Source organism: Sinocyclocheilus rhinocerous, unplaced genomic scaffold (genome assembly GCF_001515625.1).
Source record: "Sinocyclocheilus rhinocerous isolate Xijiao unplaced genomic scaffold, SAMN03320098_v1.1 scaffold28, whole genome shotgun sequence".
Classification (NCBI taxonomy): domain Eukaryota; kingdom Metazoa; phylum Chordata; class Actinopteri; order Cypriniformes; family Cyprinidae; genus Sinocyclocheilus; species Sinocyclocheilus rhinocerous.
The window spans coordinates 2,394,539-2,420,454 of NW_015652416.1; the positions used below are offsets into that span (position 1 = coordinate 2,394,539).

Genomic DNA, 25,916 nt, shown 5'->3' on the forward strand with positions numbered 1-25,916 from the left:
AATCTGAATATTGTACCTGGTGGGGAGTGCCCAATGTAAACATGAAACATATGCCATTACCTATATTGTACTGTGGTACAGTTATGGAGGCCCTTCATTATGGCCCTTCATTATGTTGAGGTCAGCTGCCTGCTCTGCCAATAGTTAGAAATGGCACTATAGTAAGCAGTGTTTAATAAACAGCTGTTTTTCTAAATTCTGCTGAGGTGAAATTCAGTGCAGTCCTGTATCGTGATACGTATCGTATCGTGGCCTCTGTATCGTGATACGTATCGTATCGTGACTTTGCTGGTGATACACAGCCCTAGTGTTCAACAAGCACAAGAACTTGAATAAATGAGGAAATGACTTCGTAAATTGACAAAATAAATAAAAAATAATCTTGACAATATTATTAAAATGTATTTTAGAAATGGATTGAAAAAGTGAATATAGTTCAAATGTCTAGTATAATTTTAATATTTTTGTTATCTAATGATTTGACATCCTGGCATTTTGTATGTCTCAAACACTTTTTGAAGCAATTTAAAAAGTAGCAAAACATTCCCAAAAATGGTTAAATTATAAGTTTTAAATGATAAAACAATAGTGTTCAACAAGCATGTGGGCACAGACTATCAAACTTGAACCTACAGGGAAATTACTTCATAAATTTACAACAAAAAATAAAAAACTATATATAAAAATATATATAAATTCTTGACACAATTTTGTTAAAATGATTTTATTTAAAATAAATAAATAAATGACTCAAGAAAGGAAATATAGTTCAAAGCTCTAGCATAATTTTTATATTTTATCTAATGCATACACATTCACACATTTTTAAGCGTGTCTTAAATATTTAAAAAAATTTGAAATGAAACAACTCAGATATTATGATGTAAATTCACAAAAGTAACATGTTAGTGTATTTTAGCGAAAAGTAACCTGATTATGTAATATGCTGCTCCCTAACACCGCCGACGATGACCTTAAAATTGCCTTTCTCAGAATCAGTGCTGTTATGGCAAAGCAAACAGTTCAAATCCCTCTGAATTCAACAGAACCGTTAGTCAGCGTCATAATTCATCATTCAGATGGAAAAGTTTCTGCGGCGTGAATGAAAAGAACTGCAGGGGCTTTGGCGGGTGATTCATATGCGACCTGCCGTCTGGCAGCTCAGCCAAAGAGTGTTCAAACACGGAAGTCCTTGGAATGTTCCCGGACCGATTCAGCCGGAGCCTATTGACGAACAGCCATTTAATCTGTAAGGAGTGACTCTGTGAATGACTAAAACAATAGTGACTCTTGGTCTATGCCAAAGCCTGTCATTCTAAACATGCTCCTACTTGTGGTAATGGAACTCTCACGCAGGGCTACACAGCACTCATACTAAAATCACTGCACGCTAAGTAACTGATAATTGCTGGCATTTAATGGTGTAATTGCAGTGGGATCTTAACACGGCTGTAATTGCGGCTCTCATTAGGAGTGACAGGCTGTCTGAATACCCAGCAGCACAGAACCATACCCGGCGTGGTTCCGTCAAAGGCATAAACTGCAGATGACCAGGGAAAAGTAAGGAAAACCATCTTTCTTACAGCTTTGACTGAGATAAAGATGACCTACTGGTATTCATCATTGTTAAAAAACATCAGCTATACAATCAGACTGAGCTTAGGAAGTATTTAGTAAATTAACAAGCTACTTTTTGTACTTAAACCACAATATCCGAAATTAGAATAAAGTAACAAGACTTTCTAATTGATTCTTCTGAGAACAAATGCTTTTTTTTATAAGTTCGCTCTTTTTCATTAAATTAAGGGGGCTAAAAAAGGAGACAAAAGCACCATAAAATAAAATAAAAGTAGTTCAAATGACTCATTTGCTATATTCAATGCTTTTGAAGTCATGTGATAACTTCCCGTGAGGAACAGAGCAAACTTTATGTCATTATTTAAAAATTCAGTCCTTTAAGACTGATGTTCATTTGAATCAATGCATGAATGAATCATTCTTTGAGTTGGATCTTTTCAATGAATCGGTTGATCTGGTTCACAGAAGTACAACTTACTGATTCAATGATCCAGTTGTAGCAGTTAACAGCTCACTGAAGGGACAGAATATCAGTGAAATCCAACTTAATTTGAGGTCTTTTCATTACACAAAGTTATCAAAGGACTTCAGAAGATTGAGTCATACGGACCACATTCATGATGTTTTAATGGTGCTTTTGAGTCCTTTTATGAAACTCAAAAGCTCCAGTCCCCATTCATTATAAATGAATGGAAATTAGTGACTAATACAACCAACAGAATTTCTCATTTTGTATTCCAGAGAGGAAAGAAAGACATAACACAATTGTCATTTTGAGTGAACTTTAACTTTCGAACTTTTTTGAGAGTAACCTTTGAGAAACTCATTCAGAACAAATAGATAGTTCACCCAAAAATGAAAATTCTGTCATAATTTACTCAACCTCAAGTTGCTCTGAACCTATATCTTCTGTTGGTAACCAAACAGTTGACGGTAGCCATTGACTTCTATAGCATTTTTTTTTCTCCATACAATGGAAGTCAATGGCTACCATCAACTGTTTGTTCACCAACATTCTTCAAAATATCTTCTTTTGTTTTCAGCAGAAGAAACAAAATCTCTACAGGTTTGAAACAACTTGAGGGTGAATAAATGACAGAATTCTCATTTTTGGGAGATCTATCCCTTTAAGGAACCACTAAAGCACCTGTATCGCTTCCACCTTCCTTTGCAAAACCAGAAGAGAACAGGTCGCTTATCAGCTGGCTGTTTTTCGCTCTCGTTGACTGTTAAACTTAACATCACTCTGGCTGATGCTTCCAGCTAGCGGAGACAGAGGAATAGCTTCTCATCAGTGACGCGCCAATCGCTGTTGATTTGAAACGGCTGCGACAGCAAACAGTCGATAAAGTCTTTAGCGAGACAGCTCTCTGCAAACTCTTAGCCGTGTAATTAGCTCCCCCTCAGTAACACCAGGAATCTCAACACAAAAGAGAAAGAGGCTGCGTCCTATAACGGCCGTCAATAAGGCATGGTGAGAAGTGTCACGGTGCCATCAAATACCCGAACTTCCTCTCTCTGCCACTAATGACTGCCTTTGCAAAGCAGTCTGTTAAAACGATAACAAGTGGCACGTGTTTCATCAGGCCTAATGGTCCACCAGTGCCTGCCCAGTGCCTGATGGGATTTTTGACAGCCAGACAAAATGTTGATTGGCCAAAAGGTAATGAGGGGGAAGGCTTGTGTCAGCAGTGCTGTAAGAAAATGGCCAGCTATTTGGACTAGCGTTTCTCCACCAATAATGGCCCTTAAACAACTCACAGGGATGTGACGATTTAAGGGCTCTCGGCTTGTCAGAATGACTTTCGGTCCATTTGCCTGCGGCACAGGTCCACTGGCCCATGTGATCATAAAATACACACGACACCCTCTACAGTATGTTTGGCTAGAAATTCTTTCCAAAAGAAAGAAAATCCCCAATGAGATCCCATTAGCATCTCAATTGTTTCTACTAGACAGCAATGCAATCAAATGTAGAGTTTTTAAATTAACGTCTAAAACAATCAATGCTGCTTAATATTTTGTGGAAACAATGATACTTTAAGGATTCTTTGATGAATAGAAAGTTCAAAAGAACAGCAAAATAGATATTTTGTGACATTATTAATGTCTTTATTTTTGATCAATATAATGTGTCCTTGATCAATAAAAGTATTAATTTCTTTAAAAAAAACTTACTGATCCCAAACTTTAAACAGTAGTGTATCAAATGTGTTTCTACTGTTATTTCTTCTAAGGAAGCTAGATCTGATTAAACCAGTCTGGTTTAAGCAACAAAGTAACACATGAAACACAGCTAATAACTCCACTATATCTCCTGAACTATGAAAGAGCAACCTCTGAGAAACAAACATCTTCACTAAACAAAATCACTCAAAACACCAAATAACAAATGTTTAAACCTACCATGGTCTTCTGACACTGTATGCTAGTGCTGTTGAAGCGTAATGCAGTGACACTGTACTCCTTCCCCTGAATATAGAAGATACACTCGTAGTTCCTCTGTCCAGACTGAGGCTGCGGAAGATTCCGGGCCAACAAGGTGATGGGCTTCATGACACCAACAGGGATGTAGATCTGAGTGGACGGCAGGATCTGAGGACACTCCTGCAAATCAAAACAAGAGGATAGTCTTCAGAAATTTTCATTTTTAGATATTTTAGATATAGAAAACGTGACTGAAGAGACTCCTAAATCTCAATATTATGTCTGTGAGGTGAAAATTCAAACATATAATCACTTTAAGGGTTCATTCTTGTTTATAGCACACACAATAGACTGTACATAACACAGCGTTTATCTTTGTCATGTGTTTTTATACACAGAGACATCACATGAAACTGCTCTACACAAAACATAATGACTTGCTATTATAATTTTGAGAGATTAAAATAACGGGACTAAGGTGCATCTAAAGAAGATCAAAAACACTTTTGATCTTACTGCTCGAGTAAATGTGACTATTCAGACATGGCAGCCCCTTCAGTGATGCTGCTAAATCAAGAACGAGTGAAGGCGAGCATTTGAAGGATGCGAGGAGGACTTCAAGGCCATCGCCACCGTTGTCATGCCAACAGATTGGAAACCAGGGCACAGAGCAAGATGCAATTAAGCTTTTTGAGGGCATGTGCCATTTTAAAGACTTGGCATCGGCACCCGAGTTATGATGCCAACTGTGCACTTTAACTAGGCAGCAGCAGAACCATGGGCACGAGATCTTACCCGGCAAGACCTCTCCTCAAATGTAGATAATCCATGTCTAGTATTTGGCATAAGTGCATTTATATTACAAATTAAAAATGACAATTTTCTGCTTGAAAAAATAAGTAAATGGCATAGTGAGGTGGCAGCTGGATTTGCCCACATACTGTTTTCACAGACACATCTCATGTGCAACATATAAAACCCCAACAAAAAAACTCAAACAGTACATGATAGAAGGATACAGCTAGATCAAAGCAGCAACCTTTCTATTGATGCTTTGATGCAGAAGGAGGGTAAAAAAAAAATGTGGTGATGCATCAGTTGGTTGAGGGAATCTCACAAAACTAGAAAACATGTTGATGCCATTTCTATATATAATATATAATTCTATACATAAAATTGAATATTTATAATGATCATTATTATTATAATACTATAAGTTTTTTAATCTGCTTAAAAATTATTTAAAAATTATAGGACAATGGGATTATTGGGAAATTATAAGAATGAATGAAACAAAAAAACAAAACAAAACAAAACTAAACTAAACTAAAATTAAATTAAATTAAATTAAATTAAATTAAATTAAATTAAATTAAATTAAATTAAATTAAATTAAATTAAACAAAATGAAATAAAATAGTGATCTGGAGATGTTTTTTGCAATGGATCCAGCAATTCATGGTATTGAATGATTATCATATTCACGCATCATATTTACACAGTACTTCAAACAATACATGCAAAAGTATATATATACTATAAAAAAAAAACATCCCCCCCCCAATAGAGCAAGCCTGTGTTAGTGTTCAATTACTGTGTGGTACACAAAGGTGAGGGTTTCACTGCTAATGAAAAGGTGCAATTTGTTCAGAGTCAATAAAGGCCTGTATGCTGAGCACAGAGAGCCCTTATCAGTTTCCCAAGAACGCAGCACACAAACCCAAAACTATATGTTCACTGCTAAAGGTTTAAAAGGAAACGTGTTTACGCCGCTGGTAACAGTCGGTTTACGGTCAGAATGATGTCTGCATGCTAAATACTTTATGTTTATGTTTAACGGCTGAATCCTAAGCACATGTCCAAAAAACACAGTATTACCATGGTACCTGTACCATGTCCAAATAACTGTTTGAATCTCATGAATACATGTCCAGTAAATCCATATACGTGTGTGTGTGTGTGTGTGTGTGTGTGTGTAAAATTATGATATATAATGTATATTATACATTAAGTTTTAATAATAAAAAATTAAGCAAATAAGAAAATAAGCATTGTATAAAAAGTGAAAAGCATAAAAATATCTTAAATGATAATATTTAATTGATATATAAACATACAAATATTAAAATATTGATTACATTAAAAGGTATATATTATATTAATCTATTACATTATAAATTAGATATTTCATGTACATAAATGTATATAATTAATTCATTTTTAATATTAAAAATATTTAAAATAAAATAATTGTTTGATGTTTCAATCCTAAGCACATGTCCAAAAAACAGTATTACCATGGTACCTGTACCATGTCCAAATAACTGTTTGAATCTCATGAATGCATGTCCAGTAAATCCATATACGTGTGTGTGTGTGTGTGTGTGTGTGTTTGCATAGTATATATTTTGAGCAGTTCATAAACATAAATGTTAAATACATATAAAATATAAATATATCAAATTATTTAATAAAATGTTGAATATGTGAGTGTGTGTGTGTATAATGTGTGTAAAATGATGATATATAATGTATATTATAAATTAAGTTTTAATAATAAAAATTAAGCAAATAAGAAAATATGCATTGTATAAAAAGTGAAAAAAGCATAAAAATATCTTAAATGATAATATTTAATTGATATATAAACAAAAATATTAAAATATTTATTACATTAAAATGTATATATTATATTAATCTATTATATTATAAATTAAACATTTTATGTACATAAATGTATATAATAAATTCATTTTTAATATTACAAATATTTAAAATAAAATAATTGTTTGATGTTTTGATGTATTAAAATAAAAAAAATTATATGATGTATAGAATTATACACACGTGTGTAAAATTATATTCAATATATAAATTTTGTTTAAATATATAATATAAAAAAATGATATAGTAAAAATGTCATAATTATACACACGTGTGTATAATTATGATATTTTTTACACATTTTTATGTATTTATTTTATATACAGTATTTAAATTATGTAATGTGAAAATAAAAACAAATTGGTTTATACAGTAAAATAAATATATTTAAAAATTCTGTAATATATTTTCTTTATATATTTTAGGCAGTTCATACATATAATTATATGATTTTTTTATTTATTTTTTTTTTAGAAAATTAGGCCTAATTTTATTTCTTTCTTTTGAGGTGAAATATGACTTGAACATGTTCTTGAAAGTACAATGGCACATTCTGATTGTTAAAAATGGTTGAAGTACATCATATACTAAAGAACCACTCAGTATATTAGATTCTGCTTTACTTACCATCATATTAGTTTCTATGGGACATACAATTGGGCACATCTTCAAAGACCAATGCTTTGGCATCATTAGTTCATCATTAGTTCTGCTATCCCTTCACACTCAGCTTGTTTGTAAGTTTGTCAGTTTGTTTTTTCACTAAACTGCCATGAAATCTAATTACCCTGATTAGCTTGGCTTCATTCCGAAAATAATCAGCAAATGTGACACAATGTAATTTAACAAAGTCTATTCAGCTCACAACTGCGCGAGGCAAAGGGGAGAAATGATAAGAGCGGCTGAGAGCCAATCAGAGAAGAGGGAGAGCTGCTATCGGTCATGCTAAGCCACCTGACTGGTGCTGAGAGACGCTTTGCTCGTGGCTCTGCCATTCGTTTCGGCAATCAAAACACACAGGTGGAGAACAGATAGCCATAAACTACACATTTAATGAAACGCTCCAACCATCTGATAAGAAAAAGATGCCTTTTACAAGAGATGTGAGTCCAGCGACTCCAGCCCCATGGAAAAATGGAAATGTGTGTTTGAAAGGGTGTGAGAAAGAGAGGGGAAAAGGAATGGAAAAGGGGAATGGAAAGGACAACATTTAAAGTATATATGTTTTTGGTAAACAAAGAAACAGATGCAGAAAGAGAGATCCTTACAAAAAGTACCATGGTACTTCTCAAATAGTATAGTATTTCCATCAGATATCATTACTGAACTGTGGTACCGCAACGGTACTTTTTGTAAGAGCAATAAGACTGTAAGAAAGCACAAGCGCTAAAGCAAAATGGAAAAAACGTGGGAAACTATTTTATTAAGTACCCTGACAGGTGTCAAAACAGGGTTGAAAGAGCAGATCAGATGGCACACTTGCTGAGCACAACGGAATAATGGTGTACCGCGGGGATTCCTTTGAAGTGTTTCACGTTTTCTCCCTTTTACTGCCTTTATTTGCTTTGAAATGACTGCGGCTCCGGTGAGCCGGGAATCCAGGTTATCATGCGGTGTGCGCCCCCACAGCGCTGAATCGCATAGTGGGAATGAGCGCGCAGCAAACTCACATGTTCAACTTAGAAAACTTCAAATCCATCTGACTGATGCTGGAGCATTCCACTGCGGCTTCTGCGGCAATATTTAACCCTGTGCTATACTGCATTATAAATGCTTGCATGGAATGCCAGAAAATTCCACAATATGGTTATTTTTAGCATATTTAGCATAGCTCTGGGAATTAGTCAAGTTAATGGTCTTGGTTCGTAACCAAAGGAGAAATGAAATGAAATAATGTGAGGTATTTGTAAATCAGATCAGCTAAAACACTGTTACAAATTAAATTCATAATGTTTCGTGTTTACTTCCAATAGTCAAATGAGATAAAAAATAAATGAAATGAATGAAAAAATATAATAAAATTCGCTGCAGTTTCTGTAAAATAACCATATCCTGGAATGATCTGTTGCTCTAAGTAAGCATTTATAATTCAGTATAGTAAAGTGTTAAATATTGCATAAATAAATAAATAAATAAACAAATTTAAAAAAATATATATATATAAAAAAATATATTAAAAAGTTTGTTTGTTTGTTTATTTATTTTTTAACACTATACTATACTGCATTATAAATGCACGCATGGAATACCAGAACATTCCAGAATATGGTTACTTTACATATGGTTATTAGCCAAGAAATAAAATAAAATAGAATAAAATAAAATGTAGTATTTAGTATAAATTAAATGAAGTATTGAGGTGTTTTTCAGTCAGATCAACTATGATTTGACTAAAACACTGTTGCAAATTAAATTCAAAATACAGTTTAAAAAGCATCTAGTTAAAGTGAATACAAAGAATAATTATATTTAATTATTTGCATTGATAATCACCAATATGGAATGGATTTTCTCTTTTTTTGCATTCAAAAAATGCCAACTCCAATCGTCTAATGACATAAAATAATCAACACAAGCGAATGTTTCAGGACTTCAAGTCTTGGGATTTGTTTTTCAAAAACTCCAACATCTTAAAAACAGCCCTCATGGTACAAGAATCGACACAACAGCAAAAGTGTTAGTCTGCATGATAACAGACCAATGATAACAATAAAAAATGCAGAAAGAATACAAGAAAGCATCCCGTGTAAACAGTCCATTAGCTGGAGAAAAATAATACAAACAGCTTCTAAAGATATTTCGTATGACGTCTATTCAATGATTCACCCGTCTGTAACATGTCTTAATTTGGGGGCTTTTCTGACCAAATATTGAAATATATGTGATGCATTCAATTAATTAATCTGCATATTATGTAATTAATTTGAATAACATTTCAAATGGACCCACAGCTGACATTTAGTATGAAACGGACATGGAAACACAGAGAGCTGCAGTGTGTAGTATAGGATTGTTGGGAAGCCGTGCGGAGGGAAAGAGGAGGGCTGTTTTTTGGCTCTGGTAGCTGGCAGCGCTGCTCTGCTAGTCTGCTGTTTGTTTTGCTCAACTGCTGCCTCTAGCAATGCTCCTGCAAGCAAAACATGATATCTGCTGCTCTTTTCTTCCTCGTTCTCTCACATTCTCTACTTCTCTCTCTCGGTCTAAAGAAGCTGTGGTGCGATGCAGAGACGGTGCTCATGGAGTGTTAAGCAAAGTAAAGCCCACACTGCAAACACAGCAAATGCAGCCCACTTCTGTGGATCATCCACATTCCCTCACTTCCGAGTTGGAAATGGATTTAAATCGCATAGGAACAGAATTTGTGTTCGAACCGTTTAGGATAAATGTTCTACACTTAGAAATAAGCATTACGGTAATACTACGGTATTATAGGAGACACCTAGGAGTAGATGGTATTTAACATGATCGTGATTCAGTACCATGGAACGGTCACAGCATTTCTTTGAAAGTATAGCACAAATGTACCAAAAAGTACCATGGTACTACCATATTACTCTTGGAAGTACTTCAGAGCACCATCTCTTTATATATATAAAAAAAATGATACCATGGTACAGTGATGGTGTTACTATGGTACTTTAAAATATACCATGGTACTAAACTGTACCACAGTCTTTATACTGCACTCCAGGGTGCTTCCAATAATACCATGGAAGGTACAAAAACCATGGTAGTATACCTTAGTACTTGTGTAAGTGATGTAAACACAGAAGTGTTATTTTGGTATTAGTTCTATACTATTATAGGATTTATTGATATTTTGAATTGGCTTTTTTTTTTAATTTTCAGTTTTCATTTTAGTTAATTTGTTATGTGCGTGTCATTTTTATTATAATTTATATATTTAATTAATTAGAATTTATGCTTTGATATTTTTATTATTTGCTTTAATAATAATAATAAGAAGAAGAAGAACAATAATAAGAATAATAAATAATAAGAATAATAAAGTTACAAAATATATAAACATTTTAGCTTTATATTTCAGCTTATTTAGTTGCATTTTTCAGTTTTAGCAGTCTTACTAATTTAGCTTAATTTATTTCAATTAGTTTAATATTAATTATTTTTTAATTGCCAACATTTTTTTGTTGTTGTTAGTTTTATTAAAATTAATAAAAAATTAAATGGTTTTTGTTTTATTTTTATTGCAACACAAAAAAAATTACAAAAAATCTTATCTAGCCCAAACTTTTGAATGGCAGTGTATATTTGTATTAATCTATCTATCTATCTATCTATCTATCTATCTATCCTATTTTTTATTTATTTATTTTTTGTGGACATGGTACCATGGTAGTCCCAAATTATTTTTGTAAAATACCACGGTACATGTATTTCAGTACCATTCAGAACCAACTAAAACAGTGCTATTGATCTTACCAAAAGTGGCTATGACGGGTTTAGTTCTGAGGTTACTCACAGTACTTCATCACAACTATTGTTAGGGTATAGTAGGAACAACAGCGCTGCATTAGCTGGTCGTTCACGCGTATCACTATTGACTGAGTACTTAAACGACTTGACAAGCCTGTTATTATGTCTAACCAATTACTATTAACAATTCAAGGGCAGCATCACCAAAATTCTTTAAATCCTAGTAGCGTTTTTAATTACATATTTTGGCAAGTCTTATCAGGGTAACAGATGAGGAACTGAGCTGCCATCTAATTAATCAGTCTGGAGCTCGTTGGCTAGTAAGGGCCAAACGGTGAGGGGGAAACAACTCGTGGATCCATCCACTCTAAGAGGAGCCTGTTGTCGAATGAAAGGGACTTTGAAGTCTAAAAGGGCTTTAGAGTGTCCGCCCACACGGGGCTCGAAAATAGAGCGCCATTCAAAACTTAGCAAGATGTGGCTTAATACAAACTGATATGTGTTAGCAAACCTGGAGACCAGTTACTCATAGTGATATCGATTATATAAGACATTTCCATATGTCTACTAGGGAAAATAAAACAATTAAAAATTTACCAGTGGGTGGGTGCTTCAGTTTTAAGGAACAGGCTTTGGGTTCACCTGCCTTGGACTGAACATACTTCTTAGAGGGCATTCAGATATTGAAATGCTATATATATTTAGAGATGCTATTTTAGGAAAAATATTGAGATTTTACTGTGAAACAGCATAAGCACAACATGTTTTCAACAGGCTAACTGAAGCACCACTGTTGAAAAAATTGCTAATTGCTATTGCTAATTGAAAAAGGGCAACAATTGCCAAAGACAGCCATCTGAATGTGCATGGACGAAGCAATGATGCTTTAAAGTAAATTAATTTAAAGATACAACTTAATGATTTAACCATGCAAACATGCTAACAGCTAAATCACAACATGCTTTCAGTATGCTAATCCCAGTACTACTGCCAAAAATAAAAATTCAACAAATATCAGTATAAGTAAAATAGATCCAAATATCAGTATATCACTATAAGTAGAAATCTACATAAACTAGGTTCATACAAATCTGAATGTATGTGGATGAAGAGACAATGCTTTGAAGGAAATTATTTTAGAGACACAACTGAGATTTTACCGTGCACACATGCTAACAGCTAAAGCAGAACATGCTTTTAGCATGATAAAGTGAAAAAATATGAAAGTTAATAAACAAACGAACAACAGCAAAACAAAAATTTGTAAATTTTCAGAAAAAAAAAAATCTATAAGAACTAGGTTGGTTGACTAGCATGACTAGCAAACAAATTGTTCATCTTAACCCATCCTAGCTGCTAACTGCTATTGCTAAATGTGTATGGATAAAGCAACCATGCTACCAACAAGGCGAATTAATGTAAAGATGGAACTTCTTTGATATAATTTTGCCATGTAATCATGCTAAATGGCTAAAGCACACTTTTAAATATGCTTTTAGCATGCTAACGAAAGCACTTCCACTAAAAATGTTCAACAAAAACCATGTATACGTAAGTAAATCTGTATAAGCTAATTGCTAACTGTTGATATTTGCTACACAATAGCTAATTTATAACGTAGCATGAAAAGGTTTTGCATTCTTAGCAAATACAGTAAAAAATCGTATTGACTAAAACTGGACTAAGTTAAAACAGCATGAGAAACCCGGTCCTGGCCCCGTATTCTTGGGCACCACCCAAGAAGTTGCAAGTGCTCGCGTCATCTCCTTGACTCCTGAATGTAAAATTCATCCTCGGTCTCCATTAGGCAGACAGACGCTGAGGCATCTGGAAATTAAGATTTAATACACTTTGAATAATTAAAGCCACAGATCAGTGGCAGCCCTAGATCCCTCCGAGAGGCCCAGTGCCAGAGAGAATGGGAACTGAGGGGCTTTGAGCTCTACTTGCAACACAGCGGGATGGACCGGCATCAAACAACAAAGGTGAGGGTGCGTGGCAGGGTCCCCGTTTCTGCTAATTGCCTTTCTGATTTATTGATTAATTATGATGAACACTCGTCGCCGTTATCCCGAGAGGATGAGGCGACGGGTCTAATTGCCTTTCTGATTTATTGATTAATTACGATGAACACTCGTCGCCGTTATCCCGAGAGGATGAGGCGACGGGTAGAATGAAGGTAGCATTTGATATGGAGTCACTCGAGGAACTGAAATGGCACGAGGTGAGGCATGCGTTCTTGGCACGGCTGCTGGAATACTGATCCAGAGACCGGCTTCTCTGAGCTCCATCCTAGGCTGCCCGGGATCAGAGGCATGGGAGACAGGAATTTGCAGAGTGTTTGTGGGAGCTCTCTTTGAGAAAGGGAATGAGTGAGAGAGAAAGAGAGGGAGCGAAGGATGAAGAAACACCTGACAGCCAAACGGGACAGACGGTAAATCAGAGCTGGATGGAGTTGGGAAGCCAGAAGTGGATGCTGCTCTCCACATGCATTAGGAAACAAAGACCAGATCAAACCTGTGCAAGTGCAATTCAGTTTAGTGCTAGAGGTCAGTGAGGAAGATATGGCCGGCCCATTAAGAATCTAATTCAGTGTTTATGTATTCTATTCAAATTATGCATGTTCTATAAGAGACATGCATACATATTGAAGATTAAATCAAGGTCTGACACAAAAGCATCACGTCCTACATAACGGAAAACTAAGATGCTGCAAATTGGATCATGGCACTATGTTTGGACATGAAAAAAAATAAAATAGGACGTCTTGGTAATTTTTCATCTAAACTGTAAGATAAGACATGTCCAGGTCACATTTCACCCAAAAATCAAAAGCAATAAAAATTATTTTAAAATTATATATTTATGATAATGTATATAATATATTAATACAACTAATCATATTAATAAATAAAGAAAGAAAGAAAGAAAAATAAATTATATTGTGCATAAAGTAAATTAAACTTATTTAAATGACTATTATTTTATTGCAACAATATTTTCATGATAATAATTAACAAAATTGCCCCAAATTATCATTACCATGTGTTTGGATGTGTTTTTTTTTAAGTCTCATTATTCTTATTGGTGATTTTGATTAGATTCTCATTACTATAAAACAGCATAAATCTGCATAAATATAATTATTTTTTGTTACAGTAATGAGAATGAGTTTTTTTTTATTTTTGCTTTACATTAATATGAAATGTGCACAGTTGTCATAAAATATAATCACAATTTATTATTATTATTATTATTATTATTATTATTATATAATATAAGGGGCAATCTATGACTTGAATAAACAACTGGTTAAAGATAATATTCAACTAGTTACTTTTCCAAACATTAATAAATCAATTACTTTTCTGCAGATGCTCACAAGACTCAATTTCTATTATTTTAACAGTTTAAAGCTTTATGGACCAAACACAGACATTATGAAGGATCTAAAAATGAAATTACGGGCTCCGGTGACAAAGTGAAATCTAAATGTCTTCTCATTTTTAATTAAGTCTCTGAAAGCAAAAAGGAAGAAATTATAAACACGATGGATGTCCTGATAAAGAAAAGTCTCTGATCAACTCAACTCTGCAGCTTCCATATTCGGCAGCAGCATATTAGTGATACTGATTATAATTGAAGCTGTGAAAGCTGGAGAATATAGCCTTCTTTCAAGAAGACAAAAGAACGACTTGTTTTTGGTGTCTGTGTAGGCTTTCTTTGAATTATCTTCCTGCTGACAACTATATTACCGTCTTATGTACTCGTACCACCCAGAAAAGCTTTTGAAATGCTATGGATAAAATATTTGCGGGAAGCAGCGCAAGTTATTTTACTACCAAACAACAATGTAGGTACAATAGCTTTGAGCAGAAAGCTTTTAATGCTAACAGCGCCGAATGAATTATGAGAGCTATATACTGTCCTATTTACACTACAAGTCTTAAAACCACACATGCACCCAACTGACGACAAACACCCCCACAATCCTTTGCTGTTTCTGCTATTATCATGGGTGACATGTCTTTGTTTATAAGAGCAAACGCAAGGCAGAGCATTACTGAATCGCACGGATCCCACGGGTGCATCGAGCAGTTCCTTGGCGATATACCACCCTATGACTTATTTATCAAAACCCCCATTTGTCTCATCGGAGACGCACACTAATGAGTCTCAAATGAGCGGGAGAACGCAGCCGTAACACCAGTTTCATCATCCTTAAAACAAACTCCATTCATTACGCTTATGAACAGGGCGACTGGATCTCAAAAGGATTGGATGAAAGCAACTACGGCAATCTTGGGTTCCCAAGGTGGGTCAGCGGCTTTCATTCAGTCTCTCTGGTCCATTTACGGACAACCAATGTTGGCACATTATGAGCGTGCCTGTATATCAACACATGCTGTATAGGCTGGAAACAGAAAACAGCGTGATGCACACCGACTTCACTATTAATCCAAAGTGATGCTGAACGCAGGACACATTTCAATATTCCGGCTCTGCACGACCTTCGGTGCGGATCTGTGAAATGGTCGGGCACTTTTGGCACTAGCAAAGGGCAAAACCGCTGTCCAAGTGTGACTAAATAAGCTAATTTACGGACAACCAATGTTGGCACATTATCAGCGTGCCTGCATATCAACACATGCTGTATAGGCTGGAAACAGAAAACAGCGTGATGCACACCGACTCCACTATTAATCCAAAGCGATGCTGAACGCAGGACACATTTCAATATTCCGGCTCTGCACGACCTTCGGTGCGGATCTGTGAAATGGTCGGGCACTTTTGGCACTAGCAAAGGGCAAAACCGCTGTCCAAGTGTGACTAAATGAGCTACTGGCTGACAGCTGGGTTCACAAATAATGAATGCTGGAACAAATGTGTTAGCGGTGCTATTTGTTTGTTTGTTTATATGTATGTTTGTTTATTTCTCCTTGTGGATTCCTCAAGTGTGGCTTACTGAAGCAATTTTCCGCCTGGTCAGATTTAATGTGTTCCTCTGTTTATCCGCTGTCAGGCAAATGTTGATTTATATACATTTGATTTGCAAATGTGACTCATTATGCTCTGTGACGGCATGGTTTATCTTTCATGTCTTCGCGAGGATGTTTGGCTACTTTTTAAGGTAAGGTTGTTCGGAGACTAAGCTTTAAGAATGGCAGAGATAAAGTGATTCTGAAATGGACTGAGGGAACTGTATTTGCGGTCGTATATGTGGAAAAGCCAGAAAGAAAAGAAAGAAAGAAAGAAAGAAAGAAAGTTGTTTAATAATGCAGAAAGAAAGAAAGTAAAGAAAAGAAAAAAGAAAGAAAGAAAGAAAGATATATTATTATAATTATTATTATTATTATTATTATTATTATTATCATCATCATTATTATCATTATCATAATCATTATCATTATTATTATCATTATCATTATTATTAATATTATTATTTTCTCCTCAAGTGTGGCTCACTAAAGCAATTTTCCTCTTGGTCAGATTGAATGAGTTCACCTGTGTATTCCCTGTCAATAATAATAATAATAATAATAATAATAATAATGTTTTATATATATATTTTTAAGTTATAGGCGTTTGAATCACTTTTCTGGAGTGAATATTGAGGTATATCATTTAAAATAAAGATTTATCTGCAAATACAGTTTCCATAAATACAACCACAAAAATCATTATTATTACTTTAAGAATTATTTATTTAAAGCATTATAATAATATTATTATTACTATTAATTTCTCCTCAAGTTTGGCTCACTAAAGCAATTTTCTGCTTGGTCAGATTTAATCAGTTCACCTGTTTATTTACTGTCAATAATAATAATAATAATAATAATCATCATCATGTTATATATATATTTTTTTTTTTAAGTTTTAGGCTTTTGAATCATTTTTCTAGAGTGAATATTGTGATATATCATTTTAAATAAAGATTTATCTGCAAATACAATTTCCATAAATACAACCACAAAAATCATTTATTATTATTACTTTAAGAACTATTTATATAAAGCATTATAATATGACTGTTATTATTATTATTATTATTATTAAAAATATTATTTGTTTACTTTATTATTATTATTATTATTATTATTATTATTATTATTATCAAACAGTATAAAAGTAGACTCTGGAATGACAACATGGAGCACTGGTGTTAACCTTACGTTTACTTTTGTAGTCATCACCAGATTTCTTCTAAGATTCCAGAAATGCTGTCTAGGCAGGCACCTTCACTCGCTTTTGAGACCCCACTGCAGATAATAATGAAAAGCAATCTCCGAAATCTCACTTCAACCACTGGTTATTAACCACCGCTACATGAAGATACCAGATCCGAAACACCTATCCTTCACTCCCTGCCTCAATTCCACACATTCAACCACAAAACCCTGCCAGTGTCTCACAGTGTCTCTACCCAATAAACACCACACCACCAACCTCCATATCAAGAGCATTTTTCCAGTGTGCATTACTCTCTACATACGTCATGGCAACTTCTTCATGACCTCATGTCAGGATATGACGTAATGACATCTAGCTACTGTCCAAATGAATCATCTATAATATAATAATCTAGGCGTAATACTAACTGTCAAAGATAGACTATTTTCTAGCTGAAGGATTATACTTAATGAATTTACATTTATTTATGTAGCAGACGCTTTTAACCAGAGCGACTTAAACAATTAATTTGCTTAAAAAAATATCATCTTAATGAAAAACTGTGTCCTTGATATTTGCATTATGCAGTAACCATTCTACAAAATCAATAAAGCTATCGAGGCCCTTATACATTATGAATATATTCAAGGATAAAGGGTTAAAGACATTTTGCTGCACATTGCGCTTAACAGCTTTCTTTAGCATTGACTCTATTCACAATCCACGTCAACAAAAATAAATAATAATTTAAATAAATAAAAATGTATTTAAACAATTAAAATCATGAAAACTGAAACATAAAAAGAATGTAAACATTTTATTTTTATTTGTTGTTATTATTATTATTATTATTATATGTTAATATGATAATATAATGTCAACACATATTATTATTATTAAATACTACTACTAATAACAAATATTATTATTGTAATTGATATTTTTAAAACAGCAACAACAACAAAAACAACAACAATAATAATAACAATAACAATAATATTATTATTACTATTATAAATTAAGTGTATATAATAAGACTTACATTAACAAAAATTACGGCGTACAGCAGTGGCTACTACTCAGGTGCAAGATACAAATGCATTGAGCTGGGATCTAAAATCAACTAATACTGAGGAATTGGATACTGCAGCACAGCAGGAAGGTGTTTGGGAGTGAACAGCGATAAGGCTGTTTGGAAAATGGTAAACATTTATGTACATTACACCCAAATGCCCCTCTCAACGGCGAAAGCACTGTTTAACAGCTGCAGAGCGCGTGAACAGCCCCCTGGTCGACCCGAAGTGGCTTGAGATACAAATGCTCCCCTGAGATGACTTCGACAGTCGAGAACGGGCATGTGGAGGATTGATGCGTGTGTGCGTCGGTAATCATAACCCACTGTATACGCGTAATGCCGCCTCGCACACTTCCAGAGCTCATACGAAAAGGAGGGAGAGATGTGATTGATATTGGTTTTTATGCAAATGTAGCATTTGTAAATGTATAACACGATACAATTTGCATAGTCATTCAGTCAGTGCTGTTTATAAGTGCATTAATCCAGCGCCGCTCTCCTTAGAACAGCTGCTCACACAAAGCCAGCGCAAAAAGAACAACACTCGCAAATGGGACATGACCGCCCATGTGTGCATCTGCACCCCTGGATTTGTTGGTGATGGGTCGCAAACATGAAAAGCAATTTTCGTTTAAATGAAGGGCGAGATGTGTGCAGAAAGTGCTTTGCATGTAAATTGTATTGGACAGACTGACCTCAGACATGTTGACGCGGCCCTCCTGGAAAGAGCAGTCATTGGCATTGTGGGTACACATGTGTCGATATTTGCACCAGTGGCATGGAAAGGAGCCGTTCACACAGGAGAGACACCTATCAAGAAGAGACAGCGAGAGAAAAATTTTATTATTCAGTCATTAATGGCCACATATAGATGCACTGTATATCAAACCATGACATTTTCAAACTACTGTACACACTCACATTTTTCACTAGTTATATCATTAACTTGTTCTCAGAGCACTTTCGTAACTACATAGCAAAGCCCTAACACCAACCCAGAACACCCCGGCAACTGCATAGCAACGCACTAAAAATTATTCAGAACTAGGGCTGTGCAAATAATCGAATGCGATTATCATGTGCATCTCGTCAGTAAAGCCGGTTCTGTGATTAGTAGTAAATCTCCATCACCTGCTTTCAAATGGAGCGGCATTTACTACACAGAGCCGTAGTTCACTGACAAGCTACGCAATATCTCATTCATTATCGCCGATATATCGCCTGCAATAATGAACGCGATATTGCATAGCTTGTCAGCGAACTACGGCTCTGTGTAGTAAATGCCGCTCCATTTGAAAGCAGGTGATGGAGATTTACTACTAATCACAGAACCGGCTTTACTGACGAGATGCGCATGATAATCTAATTCGATTATTTGCACAGCCCTATTCAGAACTCATTAGAACCCATCTAGCAAAGTGACAGCACTCACCAGAATGCTCTAACAACTGTATTGCAGCACACTAAAACTACCCAAAACACCCTAGCAATCACATAACGATGTGCTAAAACACTCAGGACACCTTAGCAACACCCTAACAACAACTCAGAACACCCTAGCAATTGTATAGTAACTTACTTACAACCACTAAGCCCTAGCAACCACAACTCAGTAATAACAACAAAGCCCTGGCAACCACCCAAAACACCCTAGCAACTACACAGCAATGCACTAAAACATTTAGAACACCTTGGCAATACCCCAGCAACAACTCAGAACACCATAACATTCGTATGACTCACTAAACACAAAGCCCTAGCAACCACCCAGAACACCCTAGGAACCGCACAACAATGTGCTAAAACGCACACAACACCTTAGCAACTCCCCAGTAACAACGCAGAACAACCTAGCATTCACACAGCAACTTACTAACAACCACTAAGCCTGAGAAACCACCCAAAACACCCTACCAACCAAACAGCAATGTGCTAACACAACCAGAACACCTTAGCAACACCATAGAAACCACCCAGAACACCCTTGCAAATATACAGCAATGCACTAGGCAAGGCAAGGCAAGTTTATTTACATAGCACATTTCATACACAATGGTAATTCAAAGTGCTTTACATATAAAAAAATTTTTTTTTTTTAATTATATATATGTGATATGCTCAGATTTTCTGGTTCTAGTCAGAATTCTGGCAGCAGCGTTCTGGATGCACTAAAACACTCAGAACACCTAAGCAACACCCCAGCAACAACTCAGAACACCCTAGCATTCGTATAGCAACTCACTAACCACAAAGCCCTAGCAACCATCCAGATCACCCTAGCCATCACAAAACACAGAACACCTTAGCAACACCCCAGTACCAACGCAGCACACCCTAGTATTCCTACAGCAACCTACTAACAACCACAAAGCCCTAGACACCACCCAAAACACCCTAATAACCAAAACTCACTAACATAGCAACCATAGAACAATGAGCTAAAATGCTCAGAAAACTTAGCAACACCCTAGCACCCACTCCGTAGACCCTAGCAACCACATAATGTACTGAAACAACCGCAACACCTTAGTAACACCCTAGCATACACCCAGAACACCCTAGCAACAATAGAACAATGAGCTAAAACGCTCAGAACACCTAGCAACACCCTAGCACCCACTCCGAAGGCCCTGGCAACCACATAATGTACTGAAGCACTCAGAACACCTTAGTAACACCCTAGCATCCACCCAGAACAACCTCTAGTCGCAACAATAGAACAATGAGTTAAAATGCTTAGAACACCTTAGCAACACATTAACACCCGCTCCGAAGACCCTAGCAACCACATAATGTACTGAAACAACCAGAACACCTTAGTAACACGCTAGCATCCACCCAGAACACCCTAGCAACAACAGAACAATGAGCTAAAACATTCAGAACACATTAGCAACACCCTAGCACCCACTCAGAAGACCCTAGCAACCACATAATGCACTGAAACAATCAGAACACCTTAGTAACACCCTAGCATACCCCCAGAACACCCTAACAACCACAGAACAATGAGCTAAAACACTCAGAACACCTTAGCAACACCTAAACACCCACTCAGAAGGCCCTAGCAACCACATAATGCACTGAAACACTCAAGAAACCCTTAGTAACACCCACACATCCACCCAGAACACACTAGCAACCACAAAATAATGAGCTAAAACACTCAGAACACATTAGCAACACCCTAGCACCCACCCAGAACCCCCTAGCAACTGCATAACAACACACTAAAAACTCTGAACACCTATGCAACCATCTATCAGTGCCCTAGAAATACACTAAAGACACTTAGACCCCTATTTATTAATTTAGCGCCCTAGCAACCATCCATTACACCCTATTTCCAAGATGGTTTTTCAAATGAATCTAGTTCTTTTATGTCTTCTCTTTCCCTTTCTCAACACTTTTCATCTTTCAAGCAGAGGTGACGGAGAGCAGGTGGTGTGAGATGGACAGAAAGTGAGACAGATCAAAGAGAGTGAACGAACGCTCTCATCAAAAGCATCAGAAAAGAAACCAAAAACACACAAACACAATCCATTCAACATTTTAAAATGACTAATTTACATCAATAACACTGATGATTTGTTCAGTTAAGACATTTAACGACTGAGCCCACATTTGACAGAGTTGGCACCTCAAGGTGAAAAAAAATAAGAATGCCAGACACGTCACAAACAACACTGATCTGTCAACTTTCCACACATTGCACCAAGACAAAGATGTAGGTTGGTTTCGTTGCTGTGGTTACACAGGAAGATTTTGTTGGCGTTTGGCAGGGGAGGACAAGGACTCTGATCTGTACTCTAGTCTCATACTCTAGTCATGTCTCAAAAAGTCATAATAGAAGAGTTGCGTGGGAGCAGTTTCTTATCACGCGTTCGGCATGAACTCCAGAATGAATTGAGCTTGACATAAGTGGTGGAAACAGATTTGTGCAGCACTTCTAAACCATTTCACAACTGTATATTAAAGGTGAAGTGAGTAATTTCTGCACCACTAGTGTCACCAAATAGAACAGATTTCCAGAACGCTACCTCTTTCTGACATTGGACATTAAAGACAAAATAAAAAACTGTTTAAGGTCATTTTAAAAATAATAATAATAAAAAATAAATAATGAATGACACACACACACATATATATATATATACAGTGGGTACGGAAAGTATTCAGACCCCCTTAAATTTTTCACTCTTCGTTATATTGCAGCCATTTGCTAAAATCATTTAAGTTGATTTTTTTTTCCTCATTAATGTACACACAGCACCCCATATTGACAGACAGACACAGAATTGTTGACATCTTTGCAGATTTATTAAAAAAGAAAAACTGAAACATCACATGGTCCTAAGTATTCAGACCCCTTGCTCAGTATTTAGTAGAAGCACCCTTTTGATCTAATACAGCCATGAGTCTTTTTGGAAAAGATGCAACAAGTTTTTCACACCTGGAATTGGGGATCCTCTGCCATTCCTCCTTGCAAATCCTCTCCAGTTCTGTCAGGTTGGACGGTAAACGTTGGTGGACAGCCATTTTTAGGTCTCTCCAGAGATGCTCAACTGGGTTTAAGTCAGGGCTCTGGCTGGGCCATTCAAGAACAGTCACAGAGTTGTTGTGAAGCCACTCCTTTTAGCAAATGGCTGCAATATAACAAAGAGTGAAAAATTTAAGGGGGTCTGAATACTTTCCGTACCCACTGTATATATATATATATATTGCATTTTACACACACATATATATAAATAGCACTTTACTATAATTATGAATATATTATTATCATTATTTTAATAAAATGTAAACAAAATAAATATTCTAATGCTATAATTCAATAATACTATAGAACTGTAAAGTAATAGTTTTGCCATATTTGTATATTAGAATATATTATCAGACAATTAATTATATCTACTATTATTGTTATTTTTACTATTATTATTATTATTATCATATTATGTGACTACTATAATTAACTCTAATTGATTCATGCACAAATGAATCGTTCAGAATATTGTGCATGAATTAAACAGGGTTGTTTTTAAATTCATGATGAGTTTAACAAAAAAAAGTATTTTAATATAAAATGAAACACAAAGGGACCTGGAACACCTTTAAATTACTTCATTAAATAAAGAAACTGATTTGCTCAAATAAAAAGAGCTTCGAGCGCTACAACTCAAATACTGAAGGACGGTCTACACACAGTGTAGTATTTCCACAGTATTGTAAAACACACTCCGTGAGCTGCATGTAGCTCACCGCTCCCAAATTCTCCTCAGACGCCCAGTGCTTTTCTCATATCATGAAAAGGCTTCTGCGGTCAGCGAGAGCGTCACAAAGAGGCGAGAAGTGCGCTCTACGCCTCTTCCCCTGTCTGTGCCAAATGTTCAAAGGCTTACGCTCACGTCCGCTGCTGGTGCATGATAAAGCTTTCTCCTCACTCCGCTCCGACTACATGAGACACAAGAGCTGCTGAATTAAAGGACTGGTTGAACCTGACGAAGAGAAATAGAGAGATTCTAAGGGAGAGGAATGAAAAAGAGGGTGAGAAAAGGAGAAAAACAAGGATGCAGCAACAAAAAAAGGAACAGAGAGGGAGAGAGAAAGGGAAGAGAGCAGAGCAAAACAGGCTAGAGGAAGAAAGAGAGGGGAAGAAAGAGGAGAAAAGAGAGAGAGGCGCAGGGAAGCAACCACTAATGAATGTCACATTTGCACACTTTGATCTTGTATTATTCAGATCTTACTTCCTGAAGAGGCACCTACATTACAACCCATCACTGCTGACACGCACCTCAAAAGCACCATGTCATCCTCCTCACTGCCTTTACAGAACTGTGAAACAAATCAAACTATTTTGTGACAAAATACACTTTTCTTTCTTTTCCCCCTAAACTCCACAGAAATAAAATAAAATAAAACAAAATGTTACATTAATTATCATTTAAATTTACACAAAAAAGAAAATTGTAAGAACGTGTTAATATGTACATTATATATTTGACATATGCAAGTCTAATGATAATGGTAATAACCAGATGTCACAATTATAAATGTATATATATAAATAAAATTAATTAAAAAAAGAATAATATATAAAACAAACTAACAAATAAATGTTGTTGTTGTTATTATTATTATTATTATGTATTGAAATTATGGTGCCATAAAAAATAATAGTACATAAAAAATGCATTAAATGAATATTACACGTTATACTTTAAAAATAAATAATACATTTTATTTTTATTTACTTTTAGTAGCAGTGTTATTATTGTTGTTGGTATTCAAATGTAAACAAAAATAAAGACATTTGTTACCACGTGTTAATGTGTACTTTATATATTTGATATATGCTGATATTTAATAATGATTAATAATTAGCTCAATGTGGTGCAAACCTGAAAAAATTAAATAAAATGTAAATAAATAAATAAATACATAAATATAATAATAATTATTAGTATTTAAAAAAAGATAACTGTTTGTTATATATTTATTTTATTATTTATATATTATATCTTTGACATGCAAGTATAATGCTGCTAAGCAAACTTGGCAAACAATGACAATGATGAGACTCACAAGACAGGAAACCAGACGTCACAATTACGTGGTGCCAAACCTGAGGCTTTAACACGCGCGCACACACACACACACAGACAGAGAGAAGGGACGGTCTATTCAACAGTGTGTGTCTCCTGTGCCACACGCATGGGCTCTTTTCATATTAAAATGCGCGAGCTACTGCTAACCTCTCAGCCTTGCGAGTGCTTTATCGCTTCAACAAAAGCCACAATCTATCTGTCTTTTTTCCGATTTTCCCTGCTTATTCATTTCGTGCTCCTCTTGTTAAAAATGCATCGGGCCCCTCGCATGCTCGATTAAGTCGTCCCCTCCCCCTGTCTCATGCTAAACTCTAATATTGTTACGCTGCATGTAAATAGCTAGCAGGGTAATTTGCCGTGCCAAGCAGGCACCCCTCTGCCACACACACACACACACACACACACACACACACATAGCACAGAGACCCTGTGATCACTAGAGCCAAATCGTGTGCCTTAGTCACACTCACACACACACAAGGAGCACCAGGTGAGCACTTGATCGCGTCCAGCTTTAGATGAAGTGGCTGTGTCGCTAATGGGACAGTGATTTGCCGTGCGCCAAGCAGGCCCCCCTCTCACACACACACACACACACACACACACACACACATAGAACAGAGACCCTGTGATCACTAGAGCCAAATCGTGTGCCTTAGTCACACTCACACACACACAAGGAGCACCAGGTGAGCACTTGATCGCGTCCAGCTTTAGATGAAGTGGCTGTGTCGCTAATGGGACAGTGCCATGCTAATGTAAAGCCTGACTTAATGAACGAGAGCGGGAGAGGACAGGAGACACTGGAGCTCAAAACATCTGGAGCCGCTCCTGCCCGGAGCACAACCTGTTGTCTATCCAGAGAGAGGCGGGACGAGAAGAGGAAGAGAAGAGAGAGTGGGAGCCATGGGACAGAGAAAGAGAGAGAGAGAGAGAGAGAGAGAGAGACTGGA

General features: G+C 35.8%; 1 protein-coding gene across 1 annotated transcript in view; it reads right to left on the reverse strand.

Annotated features, from left to right (window-relative positions):
• Nucleotides 1–25,916, reverse strand: part of LOC107715025 (plexin-A1-like) — a 236,715-nt gene that overhangs the window by 70,432 nt on the left and 140,367 nt on the right. The window contains exons 9-10 of the mRNA XM_016521060.1: nt 19,051–19,165; nt 3,985–4,185 (exon numbers count right to left, since the gene is read on the reverse strand). Of these exons, the coding sequence (XP_016376546.1) occupies nt 3,985–4,185; nt 19,051–19,165 (316 nt within the window). The remainder of the gene's footprint in view (nt 1–3,984; nt 4,186–19,050; nt 19,166–25,916) is intronic.